This window comes from Amblyomma americanum, chromosome 4, assembly GCF_052857255.1.
Source record: "Amblyomma americanum isolate KBUSLIRL-KWMA chromosome 4, ASM5285725v1, whole genome shotgun sequence".
Classification (NCBI taxonomy): domain Eukaryota; kingdom Metazoa; phylum Arthropoda; class Arachnida; order Ixodida; family Ixodidae; genus Amblyomma; species Amblyomma americanum.
In genome coordinates this window covers 126,413,395-126,432,833 of record NC_135500.1, presented here as the reverse complement: position 1 = coordinate 126,432,833, position 19,439 = coordinate 126,413,395, and the positions used below count along the sequence as shown (strand labels likewise).

The 19,439-nt window shown below is 51.6% G+C and overlaps 1 protein-coding gene across 7 annotated transcripts in view; it reads left to right on the top strand.

The window, feature by feature from the left end:
• Tsp74F (Tetraspanin 74F) overlaps positions 1–19,439 on the top strand; it is a 345,404-nt gene that overhangs the window by 308,028 nt on the left and 17,937 nt on the right. Inside the window, exon 1 of one of the 7 annotated variants that reach the window (XM_077661651.1) lies at positions 16,720–17,529. The exons of the other annotated variants lie outside the window; for them this stretch is intronic. Within the exon in view, the coding sequence (XP_077517777.1) occupies positions 17,505–17,529 (25 nt within the window). The 5' untranslated portion in view covers positions 16,720–17,504. Of the gene's footprint in view, positions 1–16,719; positions 17,530–19,439 lie in introns of those variants that run through there. 7 annotated transcript variants of the gene reach the window in all.

Below are 19,439 nucleotides of genomic sequence, written 5' to 3'. Positions count from 1 at the left end.
AATGAGGATTAGAGATACTGGAGATCAATTGGTTACTTTATTAAGTATATTAGGCTCCTGTACAGCAGGTGCTCGACCTCCGGACTACGCAGTGATTTGCTTCCAAGCGACGTGGAACGCTTCACCACTCAGTCATCGCAAGTGCTACCATAAGTTATGGCAAGACCTGGCTCGTTCACAAAAAGAAAAAAAGCCATCGATTTGCGCTTAACGTTGCCCGTTCGTAACGCAATCTCCCAGAGTCGACGGCTTTCTGCAAAGCCGTCCCGCGAACGAGATAGGCTAGTCTGCCCAAGAAACGAGTGGGACAAAGACGGAGGCACAGCAACCCCCTTCGCTTTACACGCTGAAACGCTTCCTCATTCACCGGAAAGCCTTCAGTTAGTAGGTTTATATTTTTTTTTCCGGCGTACGAGCCACCGTCCAGGAAGTGCAATGTTTGCACAATCCTGGATTGGCAATGCACCTTGGTGTACGCCCCCTTTCAATTACTTGACATAAAGGATTATTGCGCCGAAAAAAGAGTGAAAGAGAATGGATAATTACGTAGAAAGCCGATCCACGACGAGCAAATGGATGGCACGAAAAAGCATAGAAAGAAAGGCAAATAAAAATAACGCTTAGCCGCGGCTCGGCCACGGAACAGGGAAGCGTTGAACGGCGAACGTTTTCACGCTTCCATCGTGGGGTAAGCGGTAATCCGCTTATTGCAGAGGCGCGATGATGCGGTGCTTGGAAGCCTTTTCACGACTCAGAGGATAGGGCTATAGCTTCGCGCTCGTTCGATGCGCGCCAAAAAGGAGGGAAATAGACTGCCTGCGCGCACTTCCGTTTATTTTTGACAGGCCGCAATTGAGACCGCGTGCTCTCCCCGCCGGGGCACCCAGACGCACCACGGTGCGGCGACGGCTGCTACTTGGCGGCGGGACCTTCACGCGCAACAGGATCCTTTGTGTGTGCGTGTGTAATTCAGGCTTTGCCTACTGGAGGCCGCCGTCCCTGCGGGGCTGGGCGCCGTTCTCGGCAGCGCTCTCTTATGTAATGCCCGGTAATCGAAAAGAGACAGAGGCACACCCCGAGGGGGTCCGGCGAGATTGATGCCGGTCTGCAGCGCAGTGTATGCACGCGTGAGAGCACACACTGTGCTCTATCTTTACAGCCGAGGCCGGCTTCCAAGGTTCTCTAGGCGTGCATAGGTTCGCGGAGTCTGGCTCTAGCCGCATAGACGTTTGTAAAAAAATGGTTTGAATTTGAAAAAAATGTGGAGTGGTTCGTGAACCCTCACACTTCTCGACCAAAGGAGTTATATGCCACAGACTACCGCCGTCATTGTTGACAGGTATGGTGGCGCCATCTCTTGCAGGCTGCATAAAAAGCTCCGGCCTACCGTACCACGCGCGTCTCGAACTGAGGGGTCATTGTAAATAGTTTTTGAAACTGTACGCAAGGAAACTTTCTCTGAACTCGCAGATTAAAGCTTTCGCAGCCTGAAACCATTTCTTTTTCTGGCGGCGCATACAACCATGTAACAGAAGGCGGCAGTCACTTCTAGATAACTAATTAAATAAATCACGAACGTTTGTTCGTGCTCAGTGTTCTGCTCAGTACGTCAGGAGTATGCGTTCTTTTAGCCTGTACACTTCCATGAGATAGCGAGAGCCAACCAGTAACTGGACTGATATGCCGACGCAAGTTTCATGCCATTCCAGCCAAAGGAGTACAGGTCATAAGCCGTTCGCTTTCCATACGTGGGACCGTCGAAAGCGGAAGTTCGCACAGCAGTGTTTGAGGTCGAGAGAGTAGTTTTATAGAAGAGCGATTTATACGCTGGGGCCTGAACTGTCCCTTAATGATCACCCTTTCTTTTCTGTTACAAAACAGCTCGTTCCCTCTAGTAATCTTGATACCAGTTGCGTCCGAACGCCTGATAGCGGCTCATTCGACCGGCTAACAGCCGACCTCTGTCTCTCGCGTGAGTGATTATTTTCTTACGCAGTGCGCATATAAGAGTTGGTGCCTGGGAACCCGGAAAAGGACATCGCGCAAAGGCTGCGGGGGGGGGGGGGGGGGGGGGGTACCTTGACCAGCCGTGTAGGGCGGGCGGGGGCTGCTCTGCTGGCGTCCTTCGGCCTGCCTTGCATATCCGGCAGGTATTATATGGCCGAGACTGGGCCTTTTCTGGCTCGCTGTGCACTCGCTACACACACGCTTGCTCGCAACGCGGAGACGCAGGCTATATTTAACGTGTTCGTAGGCGCAGCCAGATATGTATCGACGGCTAGATTTAAGGTGACAAGCCACATACACGGCTGAGTGGCACGCATAGCGGCGCACAGTCTTGGCTTGCTTGCTGGCTGGCGGGCTGCGCAGCGCATAGCAGCAGGTGCAGAAACTTTGTCGTTCCCTTAGCGCGCGGCGCAACCTTGCTCGTCCTGTTTGTTTTGCTTTCAACTGCTTTTGTTTTCTTTAGCTATGCGCTGTTGCTGGGTGCTTAGGTGAATTTCCGTCAGCGACTTGGGACGCTTTCAAAAATCGGCGCTCGCGCGGGGGGGGCCTTTGTGTAGCTTTACACGTGCGTCTCTGCCGTCATGCCGGCGGTGGTTGCCAGATGACAAGGTAGCAGTTGAGTGGGCCCAACGTTTTCACCTCCTCCTCCTCTGGCGCCATCTCGCGTGCTTCGTGCAACTCTTATCTGCTCCAAGAATGCCGCTATCCGGTGATGCAACAAGGAGATACTCTCTTTTATCCTCCTTTTCTTGTCTTTTTTTTCCCCCTTTTTTTTCTGCACCCGAGAGGCAATCGGCTGACATCGGTGGTTGCGGCGGGAGATCAAAATCGGAGCGTTCCATGTGTTGCTTTTTTTTTCTTCTTTTTTTTTTTTGTCAGGAGCGCGATCAACTTTGCGCTCCGTTCCCTCTGGATACTGCACTTTTTTCCTTCTCTTCGAGCTATGCGCTGCTAAAACGTGGCGGAGGCGATGCGAGCGTCTTGTGCCGCGGCCTCTGCGTTGAACAGCTACTGCGAGCCTTCGGGAAAAAAAAATGTTTTTTTCGCAGCGTACCGTTCCCACGCTGAACGTGCTTTGTTTATGAGCGTCATCATGAAGATATCTGCATCTCGTGGGGTGTGTACAGATCACTGTGATTTCTACTATATAGAATGGTGCCATTGGAGATCGACGCAATGCATCGAGGAGCAAGCACAGCCGCGCCTGTCATAGTATTTCCCTGTACGGCTTGATTCGACGATGTTCGCTCAAGCAATGAGAGAGGCAGTCAACCAACCGTGCAACCGTATATGTGTGGGCTTTGCTGAGGGCTATGCAGCCTGGTGGGAAAACGGATCCCGGGGCGCCTAGCTCGCGATGTGATTTGTCGCCCGTCCGTATATAGTCTCGGTGGACGTGTTGAAGGCCAGTTGGGGATGTCTGCTTATAGCCAGCACCCTTCATTGCAGTGCTGGGCTCCGAATCCGCACGTTCTTCAGCAGAGCTGCACTACTTATCCAGACATTCTTCGGCAGTACTACACTGCTTATCCGGAGATTCTTCGGCAGTGCTGCGCTTCTTAACCGTACCTTCTTCAGCAGTGTTACTCTCCTTATCCGCACATTCCTCGGTATAGTACTACACTCATCTGTCCATTCATCGGCAGTGCTACACCCCTCATCTGTATCTTCTTCGGCAGTGATACACTCCTTATCGGCACCTTCTTGGGCAGTGGCGTGCTCCTGATCCGCAACCTCTGCTGCAATGCTGCGTTCCTATGTCGCCTATACATTCACCGATTGCACCGCATGTCGGTAAGCCCGATAAGCGAAATAAGTGTGGGCTTGGCGCTTACCGGCCGCTTTTCCTCGCCTAGGAGAGAGAGAGAGAGAGAAAAAAACTTTATTTGGTCCATTAAGTGTTTAGCGTTCGGTCTTCGTTTGCATCGCTGCAGACTGTTGACCAAGTGCCTCTCCACATAATCTGCGGAGAGGTACATAGCCAAATTAGCTCGAACAGGAATTAATTCCGCCTCCGGCAATCACCATGCACCCCGTCCCTCGCGTTTTCTTCCTCTATGGTCTCCTTCGCCTCATATCCCCCATCGTGCAAAGGGTCTGCGCTCGCGCGGGGGGGGGGGGGGAGGGGGGGGAGGGGGGGGCTCTTCGATCGATCACAGTTTTCGCCGCCATCGCCCGATACACCTGCGACACCCGTGCAGAGTGTGACGCATTCGCGGTCCTAATGTAGAGGACCCGAACTGCGCCGCATGCATGCAGCCTCTGCCGCAGTTGAGGAGTCACGCTTCGTCGGTCACTTTCTCACCTCTTGGCCGCTAATCGGCCCGGCGGACAATGAACGCGGGCGTAGCCGTTATTCGGCAAGAGTATTGAGGTTTCTGTGAGCGATGATCGCCCTGTCCATTAGTCGGGCTGGGCAGGAATCAGAGGGGCAAAAAAAAAAAGCGGTATGAGGAGTATGCGGAACGCTCGGCTCTATCAGGTCACTCATCGTGGACGGGGGAATTATTATACCGCCACATTTTCTCGGTGGGCACGCGTGAGACTGTGGCATGTATATATACATCGGGAAGAAATATGACACGCAAGGTCGACCTTGGCGCTCCGTATTCGCGGGTAAATGCCACATTAGCTCCGCGAGGAGAACCGAAGGAAATTACGGCGCCTACTGAATACGATTGTATTGCGCCAATGCGTATTATGCAATCGCTTTAGCTACATACGCTGGGAAAGCCGAAGCATGCGGCGCTTAATTAGATTGCCGTGAAATTTTAGCTCCGTACGTAAGCTAGATCGCCGTTCTTTGCGTGTGTGCATATATATGACAGTAAATGTATTCTCCGATGTTCGTTAACCCTTTCCTTCTTGTCTTTGTCGTGGTGAAAGGCTTTAGCCTGATGCGTGTTTAGTACACGTTTAGTGTGTGGATAAAGAATGCGTTGGGTGAGGTTAGGTCAGCGTTTAGCCTGGCGTGTTTTACCGAACGTGATGCTGTTCATTGCAGAGCGAAATTACGCAGCGTAATCATTACGCCGATTACCAATGTAAGAGTGAAATGTGAGAGAACATGAAATTTAAAGAATATTTAATAAAGTGGCCGTTAATGCGCTGACTACATAGATTATACTAACAGTTCGAATGCAACAAGCCGTTTATAGCCACACTACCCATCGTGCTTATTGGTTGTCGCTATTTTTATTTATCTAAGTGTGCCCTTCGCACGTGCGACAGAGGCTCTCTAAACGACTCAACTGGTGGAAGAGACCGAAGGACAGGAAACGTTGATGAAAAAAAGAAAAAGACAAGCATTCAAAGAAAGTGCACAAGTAACATGTGTATAGGTGCCCATGCTTTTTGGCAGTGGTTGGAGTAGCCAGCGCTGGCACCCGACGATGCTTTTAATAGCGCCATTAAGACTAAATACCCTGTCACTTCTTCCCCGACACGGTCTCTCGACTTTCGAGTGATTCGTGCCCCGAGTACATACAGGGGACATTGAAGGCCTGGCAATGGTCGCTCAATTCCGTCATGCATCGAGCAATGTCTCTCACGAGGCATCGCCTGCTGTATATATAAACCCAGATAATACACACCTTCCTGGTTTCCGATAGTCCACATTTCAAATAAGAACATTTTACGAGAGGGGAAACCATGCGAGCAGCATGCAGTGTAGGCGTAAACTTGAACCGCATTATGTAACCCAAATTAACCAAGCTTCGCGTTGCACCCGCGTTACAGGCAGCGCACGCGCCCGTCACCAAAGCGCGATATCTGGCCGCGGTCCAACCGGACAAAGCGGTCGCCTCGCGCGAAGCATTAAAGCCGAGCATCCGCGAAAACGCGTTCCCTCTTACCACCGGCCAGCCCTGGCATGCCACCGTCCTGCGCGCAACAGCAGCGTGCGAAAAAGGGACGTCCATTCCAGTAGCGGCGGACGACGTTCGATATTAGCGCGGAATATTAACGCCCCGCGACACCTAGACGGCCAGTTCGCCTCACTCGTCTTCGCTCCTTGTGTTGCGCGGAGCATCATCCAGGTGCTGTGAATGCCTGCGGGGACTGCGAACACGCATTAGGTGCCTGGCAAGTATGCGCGCCATTCGCTTTCCTTTTGGTTGCTCTTCTTTCTTTCTTTCTCTCTTTCTTTCTTTCTTTCTTTCTTTCTTTCTTTCTTTCTTTCTTTCTTTCTTTCTTTTTCCTGCGCCGCTCCATCGGTTGACTTGGAAGGGGGCAAAGGACGCGGACGTGGTGCGTTGCTGCTGCGTCGACCTTTGGAGGCCTGCCAAATGATCAGGAGGCCGTTAGTCAGGGAAACAATGCGTCCTCCCCCCCCCCCCCCTTTTTTTTTCTTTCTTTCCGTCCCTCTCTCTCGCGGAACTTGGCTCTTCTTTTGTGGTGTTTGTTTTTCTTTCACCAGGAGGCATAAGAGAGCCGACCGACACACACACGACACGTGCTCTGAAGGCTCTTTTAAAGCGGAGACGTCTCAATAGTGCCGTAAGGAACGGAACCCTGGGGCGCGTTCGACCCGTCGGGAGGATTGTCTCAGTGACCTCTCTGGTCTTGACAAGCAGTGCGTCGTGATTGCGTCAAAAAAAAAAAAAAAGCCTGCGTTATTTATGTTTAGTTGTATGGAATTTAATCGTCGCTGTATTGTTGTGACGGTAGCGAAACATGCATTTTCGCTCGTCGCACGGCAGTGACACGCTGTATGAATTCTCTGAGCCTGATTTTCTCCCGGTTTCACTAGCCGAGCAGAAACTTCCTTATATCTGGCCCATACCCCATCGCTTTGCTAATTTGTACCAAGACCCATCGGGACGCTGTTCTGTCATTTAAGTTAGGCAGATGGGTTCAAAGCAGTATCAATATATAAACGAAAAAAGTCCAATGTGCAGCCTTCATTCACCCTTGCGAAAATTTCGATAGACTGAGGCTACAGATTTTTAGACAGTCTATATACACACCAAGGTATGTTTAAGGCCTAATTTGAAGGCGCCTTGTCAGCCTGCGTGCACTATTAAGATACCGATTCTTTTCACTTTTTTGCGCATTTATTTTTTCGTGTTGAACAACTGGTCAGTCAGCTTCTCAAGCGCCTCTTCGTTTATGCATGCGCGCCAACCGCTCTTCCGATGTCGACACCCGCTTCTCGTTTTCCCCTCTCCGTCTGCGGTGGCTCGTGTCTCCTCAACGGCGCCCAAGCGCGCCTGCCACGGTCACGATGACCACTGAACAGAAAACGGCTCCGCTCCGGTCAGCTGAGCCGCATCCTTCGCCGCACGCCCCGGCGGACACGCTTTGGCCGATGGACTCCTTGCGACACCAGCTGCCCCCTCTCTCTCACAAGCGGGCGCCCTCCGCCGCGACCGTGGGACTTCGCGCATCTTACGATGTGCGCCCTACGCTCCTTCAGTTGCGTGCAGTAGGGCGTAATCAGTGTGCTCTGCGCAACGACAGAGAAGCAACATCGGTGCGTTGCCACCGTTAGGTTGGGAACCACTACGTAGCTCCCTTAGTGTTCAGTGTGGACCGATTATAAATGTGCAGCAGCATAACTTCTGTATACCATTCACTGACGAGACACGGGGGGTGCCTAAAAGCGCCTTTCTTCACAAATGTCTCCTTGAAGACTACCGAAAGGCAGAAGTTCTTGATGGGTGCCGTCCGAACCAGAACTGTACCTCTATTTCGTTCCTGCGCCGCAATGGTAATTTCCCAGAACTTTCAGAACAACTTTCACTCTGGGTAATCTACAGCCTGAAGCACTTGCAGTATTAACATGGCTCAACGTGTGCGATCGATCGGTTCTAAATGAGTGCTGTTATCGCCGCGTAAATGGCGCTTTCAAGGTAGCGCGCATCTTGAGAGCTTTGCTTTTCAAACTGCGCGCCTTATTATAAGAGTATGGCTTTTGAGGTGGAAGGCCATGTAAAAGTGTTTGCACGCGGAGTCGGAGTATTGCTTTCATGTTGCACGCCTCCTCAAAGTGTACCTTTCTAGCCAGGACTCCAAGTACGAGGATGTTCCCGCGCAAAAGGCTCCCCTGGTCAGTGCAGCACTGAAGTCTGCACCGACTCTCAGTGTGGCGTGCCCGCGAGCGTAACTCATACAGCGTCTGCGGGTTGGCCAGTTCCGGACGGCTTGGCAGCTGGGTGAAGGAGCCGCGCATTGCAACGGCAGGGCCCTCACTCGCCGGCGGCGGAAACGCTCCCGCAAGGCCGAGCGAAGCCTTTGCGCGTGCAAGGCCGTCGACCGCTGCCGGCCGAACCCCCAGCGCAGCTTTCCCGCTCCTTGCCTCAGGGCGCAGGTGCTCGGTTACAGCCTCCGACTGCGCGGGAAGCGAAAGAGAGAAAAAAAGAAACCGTTTCCGAACTGAGTGCGGCTATTAAAGGAACGGAGCTCCGAAATGAGCCTGTCGCCCTCACTCCGTGTGGTTCGCGAAGGTCGACCGCCGCCGCCACTGCGCCGGTTACGTGATCTGTCACGTCACTAATGCGCACTGCTTTGCGCACGTGCACGGTTACGAAAGCCGAGGGCAGTTCCCTGTGGGCATAGCAGTGCACACGCCCTGTTCTTTTTTAAACTCTCCGCTTATCGCCGTTCCTGTCTGTACGAGCGTCGATCCTCAATCTGCTTCGCTCTTCTCAAGTCTTATAGCTTGAGGAAAGCCTTTAAATATGAAGGAGACAGACGCAGGAGCTGACACAGCACTTTTCTTCAGGTTTATTTCTGGCCAGGAACAAAAGCGATTAAGGTATGTGACAGGCTTTTGATGACGGTTCAAAAGTTCGTACCCTTTGCAGAAGCTATGAACACGGTGTCAATGTAATGGTGCAGAGGCCGCGCGGCTGCTCCTGCCTGCCGCGTATGCTATGCGGTTAGTGCGCGAACCGAACTGCCTCTGACTGTGGTCAAATACGAAGGAGCGAAATTCGATGTAGTCCTTCGAGCAGCAAATGGAAGACGTGCGCAGCGATAACGTGGCGTAATCACTGGCTTTAACGTGCCTCCTCCAAACAACGCTTCCAGCGGTATAAGCGTTGCACGTCGGAAACAACGATATTTAGGAATGTTCTGCAGACGTGCACTGGTATCTGATGGCCCAATTACTCTTCCGAGGTGGCCCACACTATTTCACCCCCGCTTCTCGAGCACATACGGAGCAACCACTGATAGCTGTGGTTAGCCGAGCTCCAGGCGGAAAAGCAAGTCTTTAAAAGCGTTGACCGCTATCATCGCGCGCATGTAAATAGTGCGGATGGCGAGAAGATACGAGCTCAGATTGCGTCAATCTCGAATTTGAATATCGGGACTGCTTATACACTCCTACTCCATTCTCGGCGCGGCCCACAACACGGAGGTGGATGCCCTTGTAAAGATAAAAAACAATGCTACCCAGCCGCGAACACAGGAAAAGTGTTGCGGTCCCTGGCACGCGGCGTCTGGCACTTAGTGGGGGTCCGCGCTGGACGGTCTCCGCTACGCCGGCCAATTTGCATAACGTGGCCCGATTGCAACGCATTGGCGACTGCGGACGCTGTCTCCGCTGCTGCCGCCCTTTGCTTCGCGGCCTTGGATGCATCGCGGACCATGTGGACTGTGTCCAAGACTCCACGCGGAGACAATCTTGGTTTTTGTTTTTCACTCACGCCTTGTTCCTTTTCCTCCAGCGGGCTTCAGGTCCCACAGTCTTACACGCCTAGTGTGGTAGCTCTCAGAGCCTTGCCAGGGTGTGGCCAGGTGTATGCCCACTCTTTTGTAATCAAGTTTTCCGCGCCTTTCCTTTTTGGTTTCTTTTCTTTGTTAACAATCTGAATATATTCGAATGCGAGGTGTTCGAGGCCGCTATACGAGGGTTGTTCATGCGAGGCAATAGGAATTTCCGCTCGAATTGCGATGCAGTGTGTCCCAATTGACTTTGAAAAAGTACTGGAATAAGAAGCAGAAATGGACTAAGCGCTGTCGGCGGCCAGTCTGAAGAAAATTATGTCTTCTTGAGATGGCTTCATCAGCGAGAATAACCGGGGTAAAAGTTTCGCCAACAATTTCCTACCTATAGTAAGAGAAAATGTTGAAAGCATATCGCACTATGGAAGAGTTAGGAATCTGGTTACGAATGTAATGGACAATTGTCGCCTCTATATCTGCGACTCAAAAATACTTGCACGACAATACCTCTTTATTTCGGCACATTTTGCTCGCTGAGTTTTAACAAATAATAGCAGCAAAAACTCCAATACTTCCTTCTTTATTTGACAGCACAATTAAAAAGGCGTGAATTTTTTTTAATTGTGTGAAGTATCTTTTTCACCCCTAATGCGAATGCAAGTGAACCTAAAAGAGCCGACTGAGTGCCCGCGCAGCAATTACCCACACGCGCACTAGGTACATGAAGACAAATACCGGTGTAATTGCCCTGGCATATATGGGAAGTAATTTTGCAAAGCTTAAGCTCACTGGCTGCAGAAAACACACTGCATTATCGATAACCTATTCGCTGCTGCCTTCACTTCGGTGTATGTTAGTGTTCTTTCTTTTCTCCAATCTGTGCTTCGCCTCCATTGCCTCAGCACTCGGGTAACGTGTTACAGCACATTTACTCCCCCCTTCCTTGAGTTCTCCTCCGTCATTCCAAACGCGCGTAGCCCGCCGCTAATATCGGCTGCCGCTGGAGAGTAATCTGTATGGAAATGAGCGCCTGTTTTTAGCTCCGCTCCGAGCTACGGCTGTCCTCCATGGCCGTCCTTCCTTCCTTCCCCCGTTTCCCTTTCCCTTTCACAGCGGCCCTGTCTCGTTTCACGCGTGGCTGTTTACACATCACGCCACGAGCCGCCTAACGGGACCCGTTCGCACGTCCCCTGGATACTATGTGTCGGCAAGTGGAAGCGATTTAAAGGAAAACGTACAAAACACGCTCAGCAAACACTGGAAGCCATGTAGCTGAAGTTTTTTTGGCATCCCGTCAACGCTGTTGTTTTTCACACGCACAGTGGTTTCCATTTGCTTGTTTTGAAGAAGTAAGCGAGGCTTTATACACACGGGTGTAGGCGTGGAATGCGTCTCAAGGACGAAATGTGAGCCCAGGGAAGGAAAGGCGGAAGGCTGTCAGCGCGGCTCGCTTCGTACGGCTCACGATATGCGCGAACAGAAAGGAAGTTTTGTATTTTTCACACGTTAGTGTTTCGTATTTCGAGAGGCGGAGGTGAAGGTATGTGCAGCTGCTCTACACAGTCTTTGGATATCCGCCCATAAAAATGCGATGGCTTGGCCAAAGCTAGGAATATATTTACGAGGAAAAAGCCCTCGTTCCCTCCATCGAGTGAATATATTCCGGAGTCTTATGTCGGACGCTTTTTTTTTATATAGACGCAGAGTTGACTTGACCGTTCACAATAAGTATGAGCAAATATTTCAACCCTTTCAGACCATCCACATGATGACCGGGCAATAGAGACATTTCGCAATGTTTAATTCACCACAGTTGCGCTATAATTCAAGAACAGGCTCTGCCAGCCTGAGCAAATAACAGGGCTATTGTAGAAATCGCAAGATTGACAAGCTGGCTGGAGATTGTGAAGTAGATTAAGCTGATTCATTCGTGAGGAGCGGAATTGCGAACACTCGCGAAGGCTCACCCCTCAGCTCTGCCTGCCTCTCACGCTCGTATTGGACAGCACAAAGAGATGCGAAGTATAATGCGGTATTGTCAGGTTAAGGCGTGCATAGCATTGCAGTTTCAATCCCTAACTGTTTAACCGAAGAGGTTCTTCGCCTCAGGAGCCCTCATTGTATGTGCCACCCTCTCTCCGTACGCGCCGCATAGTCTCAAGCAGTTTTCACAAACCGGAGCCGGTTGCAGTCGTGACGAACAAGTCTCTGCGGCAAATGCTTTCCAGCTGCAAATCTCTTCCGTCTTCTTTCGTGCAACGTTTTGTCGTCGGATTCTTCGCATTTTTTTTCTTCTGGTCTTTGAGATAACGAGTTGTGAGGCAACACTGCTTTGTTGGTGAACGCAGATTCGCCGGTTCCGGCGACTGTGTGCTTCGAGTGGCTGAGCGTTCCTACGCGATCAATGTGCGAGCCGTGACTGATGAGCAACGTATACAGACGTCCCGCGGAATCAAAGCGCCGATCGTGCAATTGAAAATGTGCGAGGCGTAAGTTTGCGAAACCCCGAGGGCAGGTGTCAAGGTGGGGCGTTAATAAGTAAGGGGCTACTGATAACGCATTAACATCTCTTTGAGAAGTACATCATGCGCGGTCGTTGGGTCATGTCAGATGCGTGGTTAAACCGTGATATCGTAATCTAAATCTCCGATCACTCCAGTCACTTAAAAAGCGTGACTACAATCAGTGTAGAGCAGCTAAACAACTAGCTTTTGCAGTTCCTTCCGCGTTCCTTGAACTCATCTTCATAATGGCGCTCACATCGCCGAGAGAAAGAGAGAGAGAGAGGTAGCGATGGAGTGAGAGAGAGACAGCCGCCTGGCACGGCAGAAGAGTCGTCACACCGCGTGCCAGAGAGAACAACTCATCCCTAGTTGCGCGAGACAGAAATGCCGACGTTCGCGCTGCGGCGTCTGCGCGCCCCCACCGGCCTGGTATGCTATGTAGTACACCCTCATCATCACGGCCGCCGGCATCGGCCTGTCCGGGTTGACAGCACGAGCCTTCCCTCCCCCGCCTCCAACGCCGCTCTCTTAATTCTTTTGTGCTCCTACGCGAGCTTGGCTTGAAAACAAGGGGACTACCCCTGCGACCGCGAAGCGAGGCGAGCTAGTCACGGTCATGCAATCATCATGGCGCATCATCTATCTACGTCACGAGGAAAGATATCACAAAAAAAAAGATAGCCGGTGAGCGTTTCGGTATATAGTTTGAGAGAGACGTCACAGCAATCCGGAACCCAGCCGATGACGTGAGCATAGACGCGCGCGAAACTAGTATAGCGCGAGCGTGGCAATCCGTAGCGCACACCGCCCCCGCGACCGCCGCCACGAACCCCCAACAAGGCTAACAGCAGGAGCCGCCACGCTACGCGAACACATCGACGGCGATCGCGTAATGGGTCTTCCCGAGGAAGCAAGATACCTGTCTTTGTCTTCATTTTGCTTTTACTGCGTCCAAGCTTCTCTCTTTATACAGAGAGTGTCGGCTCATAGACGGACTCAGAGCGCGTACGAGACAGGTTCTCCCAAGGCTGATCGTTCCGTAATAGGCGGTGCGGCAGAGGTGACCGAGCTTATAGGTCGTCCCTCCCCTGGCCTGCGGCAGTTGGAGACGTCGCTTTTTGCCTTTCGTTCGCTGTTTCGCGGGCGCTGCTCGTCGGATTTGAAGTCTACGCTCTTCTTCTTCCATGCATCGCGCCTTGTCCAGGTGTAGCAAGAGGTGTGATGATGAGTGTCGCTGTCGTTTCGCCATGACTCGAGGAATGACCGCTTTATCGGTGTTGAGAAGTAGCTTGAGCTGAGTTGCTCCTCCATATCCGTCTCTCTTTTATGAAAACGGATCAGAGCAAAAGGGATGCATACTTTCGGTGAAAGGCTGCAGGTATGGCGTTACATCTAAGCCACTGCGTGCTAAACTATAAGGTTGCTTAAAAGGGGCGTTCCTTTGTGAAGAGAAAATGAGAAGAGGGATTTTTCTTGCAACCTGATGAATTTGCCTGCGCAAAGGAACCCAGGACAGAATAGATTACAAGCATGTTATCTCAAAACAGGAAGTTAAATTTAAAAAAAAAACTGCGTTTCGTAAATGAGAAATTTTTAGTGGTTCATCACTGCAACAAGCTGGCTGCGTCCTCCGTAATGGTGCGATGGTATTGAGCGAGATGATTAAAATAAGTGAGCAATTCTTGCTCAGGAAAACCACTCGCGATAAACTTATGTTAATAAAGCATAATTTCGGACAAACTTACTCATCCAAGGACCCTTACGAGTGGCGTGGCTTCTTAGTAGATTTCGAGAGCTACCTCGGATAAATGCCGCAGTTCTGTACATACCCATACCACACCGCCCCCTCGCATTCCATCCCGTTGATACAAAGCGAAGGATCATTTCACTCGCTGTCGCGCAAGCCTTCGTCCCTACGCAAAAAAAAAAGAGCGCGAAGACACTCACGGTCGACCATCGCTTCAGGGTCACTAGTGACAAGAAAGAACAAAATGCATAGAAAAAGTAAACTGTCTGACGCCGGCACGTCATCCCGGGTTTTCGTGTCGACCTGCGATCTTGCACGCCGGGCCTCGGAGAGCTGTTTAATATGGACGGACAGCGACGTGGCCACCATGCGTCCAGCTGCTTCCCCTTTCCGAGGTCTCTCTCCTCCTCCGGCGCTTCTATTACGCGCCGCGTGCACATACCGCCCACGGTGTCTATATCGCTTCATGCCGCTCCCCCTTAGCCATCCACCTTGAGCGAAGTTCACGACTCCCATAAAGCTTGGGCAGTGAAAATACAAACGAAAGAGGGAAAGTATAGGCGCTACGGTCGCATAACCTTCATATTTGTTCGGCGCCGAAGGCTTGGGAGCAGCAGGAGAAGTACTGCGTTCCGCGAGGAGGGCTCCCCCGCTTTCTCGGAGCACCTGTCAGGACGCCGTTCTCGGTGCAGAGGTCAGGAGAGCGGTCGGGCAACCGAAACGTCGTCGTCGTTATGGGGCCGATTGTGTGTTCTCTGACAGAAAGTCACGCCGACTCCGATAGCACATTGTTCGAAGGGCGCCATAGTTGCGGCGTGACTCGTTTTATCTTCGAGATGTCTTCGTTGCTCACGGCGAGCCCTTTCTTTTCGCCTATGAAAGAGGGCGCTGGCGTCGCGAGAGCGTGACGCTGTGAGGGTAATGTACTCTTTGTGAAACAAAAGAAGCTGGCAGGAAAGGCCGCTGGCTGTCGCCTGTGAAATATGTTATTTCTTGTTATTTTCTTTTCCCATCTGCGAAAACACCTATAGAGACTTTGTCCGCGCGGGGCTCTGTTCTTGCATGAAAGGAGCAGCGTCCATTGTGTTTAGAAGCGGATAGCAAACAATGTTAGCTCACGTTCCTTTGTGAGTTTCGCTTTATTGAAACGTGATCAACCTTTGATTGTCGGACTGAGGTCCACTCGATGCTTACAAAATAATGTGACGTTGACAGAGCCCTAGCGTAAGCGTATAGTGAATCCCCCAGGTGCGGGATAAATTTGTTTCGCTGAAAGCTGAGCGATCGGCAGTGGTATATCGAGTAGCTAGCTACTGGAGCTTTGAAAGTAAGTAGCCTGTTTTACTCGACACGATTGATGCGCTGCTGTATAGAGTCAGTTACGAGAGTTCCGCGTGGACACGTGCTGTAAGTGCCTTCTTACCTTGTATCACCGCTCCGCATGTACCATTTGTCACGCGTTTTCCCGCATCATCACCTCCATTTCACAGGTTTGCAATTTGTTTGCGCTGTCGCACAGACACCAACGGAACCCGCCTATGTGCAACAGGATGTGCTCCTTGGTACAATCCTCTCTTATTACGTACACAGTTACTTTATTCTCGGTACAGAGGCCAAGACAAATAGATCAAGGAAGAGAATCTGACGCGTTCATTTGTCTTTCGTTGAGGGCAAGGCTTTCACATCCTTGTGATGTGGCAATAAATGGGCAAAGAGCGTATATATGTCGGTTATAGCAAAAATATGCGGCGGGTGTAATTGTGGAATGACTTATGCATGAGGCGCAATTTCTCGCCTATAACTTGGTCTCTATTACTTCTTAGTAAAGCAGCAGGGCACCTGCTTAGATAAGTACACGGACCCCCGTCCGGTTGTGTCACTGTTGCCCGTAACGCCTTTGTGATACAACGCGCGCGCATATCGTATTGAGGATCAGCATTGCGCACTGACGCGATACTGAGGGTCGATTCCTTCGCCGCATTTCAACGGCCCTTCTTTTACTTTTTGCTTCACACGCACCGGCGGGTTCGTATCTCTGTACTGCAAGGTCGCGATCACGCCATTTTCTCCCCAGATTACACCGGCGAAGAAAAGATGGTACGGGGCGTCGTTCAACGGAAACGCGCTCTGTCCTTTAGTGACGCTGTTTGTCAGGGTATGAAAATGCTAAGTGGCTGCGATAAGTCGAGAGAGTCGATGTTTTCCTCTCAACCTTGAGGCGCTTAATTCAGCGAGACACGTTTGCATACTCAGTACTCGCGCTCTCGAGCAGGCGTTTAATATATGCGGCTGCCGGAAATGCCACTCGGCTTCGCTCGTAATCTGAATATGAATTATGCGTCTCGAGATTTTTAAATCAAATTCACACTCGCTCGCTTGACTCTTCTATACGCTACAGGTATGCATGCCGCAGTCTTCAGAGTGGCTTTTCCAAGCGGCATGTACATTCACCTAGTCACGGGAATAATTGCCGTGAGTGCATAGCGCACCTTCTTTGACTAGCGTTGATACCACATATGTATACGCACGTGTGAATGAGACAAAAAAAAAGAGAAAAGGGCAGGCATAAAGACACTGGCGGCTGGGGCCATCCATAAACGTGGAGGAGCGTACGTTTCTTCGCCAGTTGCCCTCCGGAGCCAAGGCCGGCGGGTGCGGAGAGAACTGAAGCCTGCACCGGCGATACAACGGCGGAGGCAAGGCGGCAAAGCGTTTCGGTTTGGGGGACGTCGTCTTCGCTCCTCAACGGCGGCTCAAGAGTCGACAGCGCCGAGCGCACAGGCAGCCAACAGCACCTCACGAGGCGAGCACCGCACAAGGTGGCAGCAACGGCACCAATAGCCTCGGTCGCCGCAAATGCTTTTTTTTCCCCTCAGGGCCGCAAACCGCCAACGCGAAAAAGAGAAGAAGCCTCGCGAGCGCGCACACACTCACAGTTGTGGCGGTGGTGTTTCGCTCGTGAGGCCACGTTAGACGCAGCAGGGACGGGCGCCTTCTTCGACTGCCGTCGTCTCGCGCAGTTCGTACGACGCTGTACGTCGGGCACAGTGCGCGCCACGACCATCCGGGAGCGTCGCATTGTTGACCCGCACTGCGCGCCAGCGGTTGGCTCTTCGTGGCCCGGTCGCGTTCACCTTCTCTCCCCGAGTAAGTGTGGCCATTGCACCGTCCGACTCGTCGTTGCCACCGTAGACGTCCTGGTAGTCGTGTTTTCGTGGCCACGCACGACACGCGCTCGCGACAGAAAGAAAGAAAGCACGAAAGAAGAAGCCAAGGCGCTGGGGGAAACCTACGCGTCCCGACGACGACGCTGCCCTCCAACGAAGACAGCGTTGCAACACGGCCGCCACCAACCACCAAGCAGCGAGCGTCGTCTCTCCGACGCGGATGCAGAGTGACGCTCCGACGACGACGTCAACGAGAGATTCGGCAGCGCTACGCTGACACGCTCGGTGGTTCGGCGAACGGCGACGACTGTGAACGCTCTTAAAGACGGAGCTGCGTTCCGAGGACGGCTTCTGGACTAGTGCTGTGCCACTGACGACCCGTCGCTCCTTTTTCCGACTTTCCTGCTGATGGACGAGCACAGGCGACGCAAGGGTAGGCGCTGTTGACGTATCACCCTTATCGAACCCTAAACCATCCTGCCTTATCCTTTTCTTACCCCCTAAGCGCTCATAGATGATTGACTTTTTGACATCGGTGTACCGTGTGGCTTTCTTCCATACTGTCATAACGCTGGTAGGCAGCTAGTTGCAACCGTAGTCAATCGAAACCGAATGTAGTACTACTCACAAGACCTGCTGGCAGGAGGTTGTAGGGGCTTAGCCGGACCTTGAGGCACGTCTAGTTTCGGTTGTCTCTAAGGTCGTGGATGACGGAGTGGAAACAGGCGTCTACTTTCGTCTTATTTCGAATACTTCAAAGTTGTAAAATGCCCTGCGCATATCTCTTTTGGCTCGCTGTCAACGCAGCTGTTATCGTATAGTATAGTTTCGATTTTCGCTGAGCGTGGGCACTCTGTGGTAAGAACTATCGACATCCGGGTTTCAAAGGACTCGCCGAGCGGTTCTTGAAGGGAAGCATCGCATACGCCAACCGGTCCAGGGTATACCTCCCCATCCGAATAGGCCGATTAAAATCTCGCGCTGCGTCTCACTGCCTTTGGCGCGGGGCGGGAATTTAACCTTTCGCTCCCCGCCAAGCTTGACCAGTAATTACCATTCCTCAAAATTCGCACCGGCGTGATTATAGAGGCCAGCTCGATTGCTTTTGGCTCGATCGCCTATTATTCAAATCCTCTCCGTTGCGTAGATTCGTTCGATGACAGCGATGGAGATATCAAACGGAGGGAGGGGGCCTGTATGGTACGTCCGGCATGCGGAAACGCTTGGTCCGCCAACAGAGGGCGACACATGAGCCGGCGATGGCTCTGCGCCACGTCGGTAACACGTGATCTCTCTTGCGCAACGGCAACACCCGCGCGGCCAGGTGTCACGCTTGGCAATTAGCGGCCGCTCGTCCTACGGGATTCCCATCTGCCCGCCCTTTCGTGCTGAACTGTTACTCGCGCGATCGACTCGTACGCGTGAGATGCCGGATGTCGGAGCGAGCGTGGAATCATTGGGGAAACGTTGGCGTCTTTTCAGGAAAAGGAGAAAATGACGATCGTTGTTGGACTTCCGCTTTTCTAGGCAACTAATCTGACGTTTTGTACGCCGAAGGGGAAAGGAATATTTTAACGCTTGTGGCCGCTACTGCACTGATCGTCATGTATCCGGAGGAGGGAATTCTACTGTTCTACTCTCAAGGAGGCGTTGCGAAGCGAACTTTGCCTCGGGCACTTAGCGCGTTACCGCGCGTCGAATGATGTCAGTATCGACGCGCTTCGGAGGAATGCTCTTCCTAGTGGAGTTTGCCTTTGGAAGCTAGGGCAGTAGTTTTTTTTCTTTTCGTTCGCTTATTCCTCCTGCTCTTGCCAAGCCCGTTCCAAGAAAATGTGGCGTAAGCCTGCGACCTTTTCAGCGGTTTTCTGTGACTAATATTGTCATGCGATTTCATAATGCGACATAGATACAATTTATCGCGATGTGCAACTTTTGCTATTGTGCTTCCGCAAACGTTATTCCGCAATACATAGAGAGGTAAGGGTGAACCCTAAAAAATAAAAGTACTGCTTGCGCTATCTTTGTCATCTTCCCCAACAGGAGTCATCGCGGAAAGTCAGATATTGGTGGCTGATGTCTTCTTTCCCATGTTTCACTATGACGAGTGGTGTTTCGGTGAAATTCGGTACAGAAGTTCCGTATATCATTCATATATAATGAAGACTTGCATTGGAAGACCGATGACGTTTTCGTGTTTGGAACCCATGCACGATCTATGCATATTGTGTTGCTGTTTTAGTATTATTTTTTATATATTTTAGTCCGTTTGAACCACCACTCCCTTTTATATAGAGTCGCAAAGCTATTGTCTTTCCCCAACATCCGCGCCCGCATTTCATAGCA